At 44.4% G+C, this 10,765-nt stretch overlaps 1 protein-coding gene across 1 annotated transcript in view; it reads right to left on the bottom strand.

Annotated features, from left to right (window-relative positions):
- Positions 1-752: 752 nt before the first annotated feature.
- Positions 753-10,765, bottom strand: part of LOC133010222 (voltage-dependent R-type calcium channel subunit alpha-1E) — a 74,659-nt gene continuing 64,646 nt past the window's right edge. Inside the window, exons 31-47 of the mRNA XM_061077719.1 lie at positions 10,590-10,754; positions 9,756-9,866; positions 9,585-9,665; positions 9,265-9,450; positions 8,486-8,577; positions 7,614-7,773; positions 7,283-7,410; positions 5,454-5,550; positions 4,146-4,251; positions 3,934-4,041; positions 3,745-3,845; positions 3,341-3,447; positions 3,067-3,235; positions 2,533-2,661; positions 2,151-2,298; positions 1,429-1,601; positions 753-1,307 (exon numbers count right to left, since the gene is read on the bottom strand). Coding sequence (XP_060933702.1) covers positions 753-1,307; positions 1,429-1,601; positions 2,151-2,298; positions 2,533-2,661; positions 3,067-3,235; positions 3,341-3,447; positions 3,745-3,845; positions 3,934-4,041; positions 4,146-4,251; positions 5,454-5,550; positions 7,283-7,410; positions 7,614-7,773; positions 8,486-8,577; positions 9,265-9,450; positions 9,585-9,665; positions 9,756-9,866; positions 10,590-10,754 — 2,616 coding nt within the window. The remainder of the gene's footprint in view (positions 1,308-1,428; positions 1,602-2,150; positions 2,299-2,532; positions 2,662-3,066; positions 3,236-3,340; positions 3,448-3,744; positions 3,846-3,933; positions 4,042-4,145; positions 4,252-5,453; positions 5,551-7,282; positions 7,411-7,613; positions 7,774-8,485; positions 8,578-9,264; positions 9,451-9,584; positions 9,666-9,755; positions 9,867-10,589; positions 10,755-10,765) is intronic.

The following is a 10,765-nucleotide window of genomic DNA, read 5'->3' as shown; positions in this document are numbered from 1 at the left end:
ACTCTCTTACTGTTTCACATAAGGACTAAAAAAAGAACTTGACCTTCATTTAAAGGTCTGCAAATCGATTTCCTGTATTGACTTCTCATGGATTAATGACTGTAAAATGCCCACAAACCATGTGGATGTAGGTTTTGTAAACATGAACTGTTGGGAATGGCCGCTTATTATCTGGCAACTATTTGGCTGAACCTTGTTTCATTGTTACACTTACAACTATGCACAGCAAAGACTGACAACTACCTTCTCAAATGACCTTATGAACCGAGAGCTAAAATACATTCAACGTATTACATTTTTTACATGCTATGTTCCCCTACACTAAATTCAGTTAAATCAGATTCTACAAGAGCATTGGACACCTCAGATCAACATCTCACCACATTTGATCAAACTATCAAAACACTAACACGTGTGGGAAGGCTCGGCCACACATGGGTTTGCCTGCAGCGAGCTACTCGTGTTACCGGAGGTCTCTGCTATTCTTTTGATTTGGCAAATGTTCTCTTCATAGAGCGCACACACACACACACACACGCACGCACACACAGACACGTAGTCTCCCTCCAACTACAAGAGACACACAGGGAAGGACACGTTTCACACAGACACCCAAGTATCCCGATAAAGAGCGGTGGCGTTCAGTCCTGCCCGTTATGCTACTGGTGCTGAGAACAGAAGGTCTCAGAGCCACAGACGAGCTACAGCCGTGTAGCTCTGAGGTGCCCGGTCGCCCGTGCCTTCTCTTCGTTTTAGCAGCGGTCGTCCTCGTCCGTGTCACTTAGCAACTCGCTGGCTCCAGCCGGACTCGTATTGCCCAAGGGCTTCCGGAAATGCCCGTTAGGAACCTGCCACGAGTGTCTAAGCTGAGGGGCGGAGCTTATAGCGTTGGCCCGTCCCAGGCTGGTCGCCATGGCAGTCTCAAAGGTAAGGGTATGCTGCCTGTCGCCTGCCTCGCCACTGCCCAGGTCCTCGTGGTATGGGAGGTAGGGCTCTGAGATGTAGCGGTGAGGAGATGGGTGACTCTGTGCTAACACCTGACCTCCGGATGACCCCTGATTCGCAGCGGGGGGCCCGGTCTCCTTGTCGGCCTTCCACGAGGGCTCTGCGGAGCCAACTGGGCCGTCCTGAGCCTGGGTCTGTCCCTCAGAGGGGGCTGCTGGTGTGGGAGAGGTCTGTGCTTGGCAAACCAGAGGAGAATATGAAATGTAAGGCCGCGGGCGAGAGGGCGTCTGGGGCAGCTGCCGTCGATTACGTGGAGTACCGGACTCTGAGGCTGAGTGGGCAGGGCTGCCTGAGGTGTTGACCTGCAAATAATACAAACACAAAAGGGAGGAGGTCACTGTGACATCATTCAACTGTATTCACAGACAACAAAGACTGTAACCGGTGTGGAGGTCGATCCTTTTAACACCCCTGGGCATGCACCTGTCTCTGTGCGCGTCCTTCGCTGGGTGAGCGGGACCGTCTCCTCTCACACGAGGCGTCCTGGCTCCGCTCCTCAGAGTTGCAGCGGGACACGTCAGGAGACAGTAGGTGGCGCCGTTCCTTAGATCTCCCTCTCTCGTGACTACTTGCTTCTCTGTGGTTGACTCTTGCACCTGTGAGTTGAGACAAAACATTTAGAAAGAGAATATAAGAACATCTACTTTGAGGTTAAAATGTAGAGAAATCCCTTTTTTCCCCCTTCATCATATAAATGACAGGTACAATTATGCAGTTGAGCAAAACTGTTTGAATTACACTAGGTCCTATACTTGAAACATCAGTTAAAACGAATATTCTGAAGCATTTATCAATAAGCAAGAGATTAAATTGATCAAACCAGTTAATGGTTTAACTATTGGTCAATGCTTGATGACATTAACCAATTTAAAATTTCCAATTTCCATATAAAACTGGGCACAGCCATTAAAAATGGCACAATATAAATAAATTTATAATTTTTAAAAATGTTTAGTTTATGACTTTATGACTGTAAGGTAACTGCAATCATTTGTTACTTAAAGCTGAATTCTTGCACAATATGTTGAGGTTTGAAAAGGATAAACTTGTTTTTTTTTCAGATACCAAACTTTTCTCTTCGGTTTGAAACATGACTATGAATATGAATCAGACTGTATGAAGAGAAGTGATACGTGTCAGGTGACCTCTGTAGCTCCTCTGTCGGGGTCGGTACGTGTCGTCAGGACTGATTCTCTCCAGAGAGTGTTGTTCCTGCCACAGGCCGTTCACACACTGGTCTCCGATGGTGGAGAAGGAGCGCTTCATCAGCTTACTGTCTGCTGACAAGCCAGGCTACACACGCTCCCACACACACACAGACACACACACACACACAGACAACACAAACAACCACAGGAGGAATCCGTTAGGCAACCATGAAATACAGATCACATCATGTGGTGAGGAACTTCAACAAACTACATGGGATGAAAACAAATAGTTTCAATCCAGTTTAGTCAGACAGAGAGTTTTGTACCCTCTAATTCTTAAAGTACTGAATACTGGTTTAAATGAAGGTCTTATTACCTGTGGATCAACAGCCAGTCTGGGCATGGAGGACGCTCTGATCGATGCTGTTCGCTGAGGTGATTTAACAACTGTTGGGTCCTGCCTGGCCTGCTGTATCACTTGGTTATACTCCACTACGTCCTGCACCTACAAGAGTACCACAGAGAGGAGGATTGAGTGGGATTTATTCACATCTTATACCAAGACTCTGGAATCAAAAGCGTGGACACAATTCTACTGCAAAAAAAAGCCTTTAAAAAAAGACATATTTGGGGATTTTAGCGAGGAAGACAAGCAGCAAAGAGCCATAAGTCAGAGCCTGAATTTGGAGCCACTGGAGAGGATTTAAGCCTCAGTACATTGGGCTTCCCAAATACATAAAATATCTTTGTCTCAAATGACAAATTAGTTGTTTCATGGAGTTTTTTTTACTTACTTAATTTTATTTGTAATTTAGTGTATGAGTTTAGGGTTGACCAACTGGTATCTGACCAGGTACCACGGGTGACTTGGTAATGTGTAATCTCTGGAAAACATTTCCTAAATCGTTACCAGTGTGTGTAAAAGGTGGTGGTGGTGATGTGGGTGGAGGTAAGGGAGGTAGGGTGAACGGTAGTCGTCGTCGCCCTCCTCCTCCTTCTCCTCCCGAGAGCGAGACAGCGGCTGCAGGAACATCTCTTGGGGGGAGATGGGGCTGAGCGACACAAAACCTCCTCTGGTGCTGAAAGGACACAAAGACTCAGGGCAACTGTGGCAGACACATACAGATACATCTTTATCTCCACAAACCAGCACTGTGTGAAGAGAGTAAAATGTGAGCATTTACAGAGCAGATCCGGCACCGTGTCGGAGAAATGAAAGGGATTTGGCATTGCATAGGATTTCTTGAGGCAGAGAGGAAGCATCCATACGCTGGAACATAGGAGCGTGTTTCTGTGGGGACACAAGGGAAAGCAATACATCAAAGATGAGTAGATAGCTGTGTTTTAACACTGGACAGCTTTGGATGAAAGTTGATAAAGAAGTCAATGTATTGTTAAGGAGATCAATGCTTTTGTTTAAGTAAGTACTCTGTGTTTAGTGGTAGCAATACATTCTGCAGTCTCAGGCTTTCAATCAGTTTAAATGTCTTTATAGTAGCTGAGATAAAAAAAAAAAATTAAGACTACATCAGTGGATGCTTTGTAGAAATAAAAAAACCCCAAAAGCAAGAAAAGTAACACAAGGGACCTGCTCCTCCAGTTGCTGTCGGAGCTTCTTGGTCTTGCTCTGCTTGTAGTAGTCCATGATCATCATGGCAGCATAGATCTTCCCTATGGTCATGTCACTGGCTAAGGAGAAGAGAGTAAAAGCAATCAGACCACTTAACAGCAGCATATGAGTTGTCTTGTGAGGTTGCAGGTGTAACGCTGACGTCACCTTTGTGAATGGGAACCAGCACATCCAGCGACTTCTGAGCGAGATGAGGCCAGATGACGCTGATCTCCTTCTGCAGGTCCAGGTCCATCTGATTTCTGTCCTCTCCACCTGGAAACGCACAGCAGAGACAATAGGGAACAAAAAGCCTTATGGTTTAAGCGCATTTCATTTTGCGTCAAAGTGGATTTGTGTTTGTGGATATTCGGTCTAACCTCTGGCTATCTTGACTTCCAGCGCGGTGCGGATGAGGGCCATGAGGGTGGAGGTGAAGTGGACGGACATGTCCTCGTCCACAGGCATGTTCATTAGGACGAGTCTCTGATGGCAGGAGGGGAAGAGTAAAAGTCAGTCACAACCCAGGACGACAACAAACAACAATAAAAGAATAATGGAACTGAAATAATAGAAATCCCAGAACGGCTTTGGTGGCTCATGATACTTTTTTGGACAAGCTGTAATGATTGAATCCCTTTCCAATCATATTTAAACATATTTTTACAATTGACCAAGGTCAGATGCAGACATTAAAAGCAGCTTTATCATTGTGAGCATTGTTCAACATTTTCATTGATTTCTCCAAGAATTATTCATGGTTCTTGATTACGGACTAACGAGATCGAGTGAATTCCAATGAGCTTTCATAAGAGGACTGTTGGGCCTGGACAGAGGTATGAACTCTATTTAGTTCTATTCTTGTTCCTTCATGATTTCAAAGCAACTAGCTTGAAAAAAAAGAAGAGCATATGAGCCACCATGGTCTTTCTGGGCATCTGTACTAATTTGACAAGAGCGTTTGCATTTCACCCACAATTTCACAAAGCTGTACAACTTAAACTAAACTACCCCAATAGATGCATGAGTACAGAGAGGGCAGGCGTGTCATTATTCCCTGTGTCTTCTTTTTAGATGGAAGACAATTATTTTGAACAAATACCCAACGAAGGAATCTTTACGCATGTCCTCTCATGTCCTCCTGCTCAGAATCTGCAGATAATGTAAGTTTCATAGAAAAAAAGGACAGACTCACGCATGGCGTTCGTCTGTGATGGGACATGCTTGCAAGCTCACAAACTCACTCAAACAACACACACATGTGGCAGGAGGCACATGCAAACAGATACATGTCAGACAAGGAGAAGTATGAACGACGTGAGAAAATCCGGCAGACTCCTACAAGTAACAGGATCTAAGCAATTAGATGTTCTGCGCTCTCGTTAAACTACACTGTCAGAAAAATAAACTCCACCGAGACTCTGTCCTCAGGTCACAGCAAACAGAAAACGACGACTTATTTCTCTGCCAAGATGCAAAGGAAAACAGCCAAATCATTACTGCAGCGATATACATGTATATCTGATAAACTGACAAATACTCGAACTGGAACAAGCAAAACTGCATCATGTGATCAACAGAAAAAAATGCTTTGCCTTTCCAACATAAGACACAGACAGTGTTTTTCCTCATTGCTTAACACATGAAGTGCCTGTTAACATCTCCAAACTCTCCAGCGTTTGGTCTACCTTATATGCCACCTTGGAGGGGCATTTCTTGCCCAGGCCTAGAGGTGGCGACATGTGGGTCAACATCTCATACATGTCTGTGTAATGGATACGACCACTGGGGGCGCCAGGTAGCCATGAAGATGGGGGATGAGAGAGGGGAGGGAGAAGGAGGGGAGGAGAGGAAGGGAGAGGGATGATGTTGGAGGTGGAGCAGAAATTGAATAACGGTGGAGGAGTCACGCAGGAAGGGGGTGGGAGGGTAAAAGAGAGGAAGAAGAAGAATGGAGGAGATACAAAAGAAAGGATTATTCCAAGGCAGCACACAGGAGGAGAGAGCAAACGTAGGAGAAACAAAACAGGTTCTATTCTTTCTATGCCGCCAACCGCACATAGAAATCTGGGAAAGGAGAAAACCTCGGACAGGAAGAGTAAAGGAATGACAGCCTGGATCTGATACGACTGTCTAATACTTACGTTCTGTAGTAGTTCCCGAGGGTTAAAACACATTTTAAAACCAGATCCAAAAGATAGAAAGAGACCGGCTTCCCTCAAGTTCATCCAAAATCCAAGCTTTAATCATTCAAAAAGTAATAATTCTGGATGAATGAGGGACACCCTGTGCCTTAGTATCCTAAGACTGGAGTCATTCTTTGACCTGAGTAACAAACTCCTAAGGGTTTGTTACTTCCTGAGGTAACAGTTAGTGAAGGGAAGGAGAGCAAGGACAGGAGGGAGTGGTTCTTGACGTTGGGGGGAACCAAACCTTGCACGCCACCCTGTGGGGGCAGTTCTTTCCAAAGCCCAGGGGAGGTGAGATAGTGCGTACAACTTTGTACATCTCCTTATAGTGCATCCTACCACTGGAAAGAACATACATGTCTTTAGTTGTTTGTCATTGGAGCCTCTTAGTTCACAAGAAGAGTGAAGTGACCTAAACGGAGTCAGTTCTCTGGTGTAAAGATCAGAACATATATGAGCAGCAGTTTTAAGACATCTTATCATAAACAATATTAAATCAAACTTTTTTCACTCTGTGGTGAACACATGAATATAAAAATCTGAAGCTCACGTTGACATTTTCAAACTTTTACTCAGAGCTGGCAGGGAACGTTCCAGAAATGTCTGGTGCCCATGGCTGATATTCGCATTCTCATATACAAGCCCTCCAAAAAATGACACATCTCAGTGCATGTCTGAAAGCAGCTTGAGAGCACTTTTTCCAACGAATAGGAAATATGTACTAGCCTGAGTCAGCACTGTGATATATTGGTGTCTAACAGAGATATATATTTTAATCATATTGACAATATACAGTAGCTGTAACTTTTTTTTACAGGGATATATTCTCTATAAATTGTACCACAGTATCCATTTGACATGGACATAATATGTAGTGCCTGAACCATGTCTATCACTACTTATAAAGGACCTATTGGCTATTTCTAATGTCAGTGAGTCAGTGTTTTTCAGTGTCCTTGGTGAATAAAGCCACAACAAGTTTGTCCAGGTTTTGTAGGTGACGGCTTCTGTCAAGTCAGTGTGTTGTGTGACGCTGTAGTGTGTATATAAAGATGGGTGACATGCCAACCATAAGTGAACAAAAAGCATATTTTATGCCTCCTGTTGGCTGGCTGCAGCATTGGTTTGAAAAGATTTAAGAAGTGCCAAAATATCTACCAAGAACCCTTTCGTTGTTGTCATCCATGGATGTATGTTTATGCATTGTACTAACTTACTTTACATGTATTTTATGTATTTGTATCAACTAGAGAGTGTCTGTATCATATTTGAACTTGACACTTGAAAATTGTGCATGCACAGACTGCCCTGTTGTTGGAAACACTGACCAGGCAGCACGATCATACTCCCCCCAGATCCGGACAAACTCATCCAGGTGGTGAGGCCCCAGGATGGATGAGTCTCTGGTCAGATACTCAAAGTTATCCATGATCACAGCCACAAAGAGGTTCAGCATCTGGACAGAAGAAAAACAGCAGAGGACGGAGAGGCCTTGATGTTTATTTAAATGATGTTTAGAAAATACAGCATGAGACGATGATAAGTGCAGTTCAGCGCCTCTTGACAGATGGTTTAGCCCCAGGTGAAAACATTTGCTAACACACAAGTTATCCTTGTTTAAAGTTAAAAAATAGTATTCACATTTAGTGCCTTTCTTACCAGGAAGGAACTGAAGAAGATAAAGGAGACAAAGTAAAAATAGGCAAAGTCAGAGCCGCAGCCGCCCTCCGGCTCTGAGGTGAGAGAAGGGTCCGTCTCACACTGCTGCCCCCCCAGACACGACAACATGATCTCCTGCCATGATTCCCCCGTGGCACTCCTGCACACACACACACACACACACACACACATTGTACAACATGAGGAGTTTGAGTCGTCCAGCTCTCAGCGTATTCACAGTTAGGTCTGCTTTGGCAGGAGCAATCAAAGCACGAGGACTCGCACCTCCAGCTCAGAGTCAGTTTTAAGAACCAGCTCTGAACCTGAGATGTGGTTGTGTAGTTAGACACACACATGTAGACTACACACTGTATGTCACAATTCTGATTTAATTTAATGTCACTGTTGCTTTTTTATTTTGAGCTCTAATGCAGCCAAAACTGAGGGGGTGCGATTTTATGTAAAGGTTTTTTTTCTTCATGTCATATGAGAACTAAATTGCACCTTCAGTGTGGGAAAATAAACACAATATCAACAGTTATTATAACAACAACTGATCATTCTACCTTTATTTGCTCAAAGGGTAAATGGTAGAGTGCAGCATGTATCTCCTCTCGACACTGAGTAGCCCCTTGGGTACTTGGAGAGCAAAGTCTTTCTAATGTAACCTAGCAACGCGATTCAGACAACATTAAAAAACGTGTTACTTAGTGAACCAAGTGTAGCAAATCAATAGGAGCGGTGGATCACAGCTGGGTCTCAATTTAACACTAAGATACTAACTTGTCGAAGCACTGAAACAGAGCCGCTGGATTAAGGAGAGAATTCAATGTGTAGAGTTTCCGACGGGAACAGAAGCCACAGTTTCCTACCTGAAGAGCAGCATCAGAGCACAGCTGAAGGACTTGAAGTTGTTGTGCTGGTTGATGTGAGTCTCCTCGTTCAGCTTAATGTTCCCAAACACCTGATGCACACAAACACACTTTTGCAAAACCATGGAAACCTTCAGAATTTTCACCATGAAACAAACTAACTTGTGATGCTAAAGGAGGCTGGATTCTTATTTTTTTCTTATCTTTATTCTAGAGCGTGGTCTTCCAGTTTGAGAGCAGGACTTTTTCATGTAAAAGTTTTGTAATACTTTCACCTAAATCCCTGTGCTTGCACTCAAATTGCTCCTGTTTGTGTTTAGACTTGCTCTGCTTGTGTTCAAGATGTGCAATCATATATTTAGTTGCTTGGATAAATTTCCAGCGCTCCAGCTTGAGCTCTTCTCCCAGTGCTCAGGCTGCTTCTGTGCGCGTGAGTAAAACTTCTGCTGCCTCTGATGCGTCCTGATATTTGATTTTTTTTGCAACAACTCAAAATTCCACCACTAATTGAATGCCAAATGTTGTGTTGACAAATGAAAATGAAAAAATGTCTGAGTGCAAGCGGTTTGAGCACAAGCAGAGCAAATCTAGGCACACGCACAGGGCCCTTTACAGTGCAATTGAGGGGTTTGGAGTGAAAGCAGTAAGACATGCTCTCAACCTGAAAGACCATGCTGTTGAAGAGAGACAAGCAAAAATAACCCGAAATATAGCAAGTTGAACACCGTCTCCGCAGAGAGACAGAGACTGATCGTGTCTCCTTCTTTACTCCCTCTGACCTGCATGCCAATTATGGCGTAGATGAAGAAGAGCATGGCGATGAGCAGGCAGACGTAGGGCAGGGCTTTGAAGGACTGGACGAATGTCCACAGAAGAATCCGGATGGTGTAGCCTTGTCTCAGCAGCTTGATCAGACGAGCAGCTCGGAACAGCTTCAGGAAACTCATGTTGAACGTGTCAATAGACTGGTAAAAGGACAGAAACCCAGTCAATGTAAATATTTAAAGATCAACGTAAAACTGTCCTGGGAAGAGAACAGAATATAAATCAGACTTTCACCCAATGTTCAAGTCTGTCGATGTCATGTTTTACTTATTACCTGCAGGTCCACCACAATTTCAGTGATGCTGCCCAAGACGGTGATAAAGTCAAAAATGTTCCACGTGTCTCGAAAGTAGTTCTGCAGAAATATGAAGGAGACACTTGGAGTCATTTCCTGAGAGGATCTTTAAGTCACATTCACGTTGCATTTCTGCCCTTTTGCTCTCACCAGAAAGCCGAAGGCCATGATCTTGAGGACACACTCGACAGAGAAGAGAACAGTGAAGGCCGTGTTCAGGTGCTTCAGCACGGCCTCATACGCCGGCGGTGCAGAGTAATACTGGAAATAGAAAGGGGGCAGAAATGAAACCACAGGAAATGTGTGCTACAAGTGAGATAAAAATGGAACTTCCCTAAACAGTTCACTGCAGCTCAGCCTCATGATACCAGGCCGATACCAGTGAGAACCAGCAGATCTCCGGGTTGATGGAAGATTCCTCCAGACCCATAAATCCTGCCTCAGTCTCTGCACCTCTCATCTGTCGCACTATAAAAGGAGTCATTCTTCTGGGGGCGGCAGCCACCGTTAATGAGGTCATGCTAAATAGCAGCCCCTGGACATTATAGATCAATATTTAATACAGGCTGAGTCACCCCGTGTCTTTCTGTCCGTCTGTCTGAACGAGCAGCGCAGCCCGAGAAAAGGCAAGTTCGGGAAATAAATTGTGCAGCGTGAGTGGTGGAAAAAAACTAAAACATCAGCCGATCCAAAAGCAAACATCACAGTGTGTTGAGGTGGTGCTTGCAAAAAAGGACACTTCAGGTTCTGCACCGTCAGGAGTGACACATCTGGGCTTATTTTAAACCCAAAGTGTTAACAGTCGCAGGTTCATAACAGAAGATGTTGCCGAGAAGCCACACAAGGTGAGTTTTTTCCTCTTAGCAAACAGGGTTGTGTGAAAAAAGCATGTGTGTCATGTTCAGGAGTGGGGGCAGACGGAGAAAGACAGGTTCAAGTCTTAAAAGAGTTCAGCTATATATGTCTTTGCTTCATCTTCCTCACCTTCATCATCAGCACAATGGTGTTGAGAGCAATCATGGCCAGGACAGTGTACTCAAAAGAGGGGGACACCACAAAATGCCAGAGACGGTACTGGAACGTGTGACGGTTCTGCGGCATGTAACGGGTCAGGGGCTTGGCGCTGATTGCAAAGTCGATGCACGCCCTCTGAAATACAG

This window comes from Limanda limanda, chromosome 9 (assembly GCF_963576545.1).
Source record: "Limanda limanda chromosome 9, fLimLim1.1, whole genome shotgun sequence".
Lineage (NCBI taxonomy): Eukaryota > Metazoa > Chordata > Actinopteri > Pleuronectiformes > Pleuronectidae > Limanda > Limanda limanda.
Note: the sequence above shows the minus strand (reverse complement) of the source record. Positions and strands in the feature narration are given on the sequence as shown.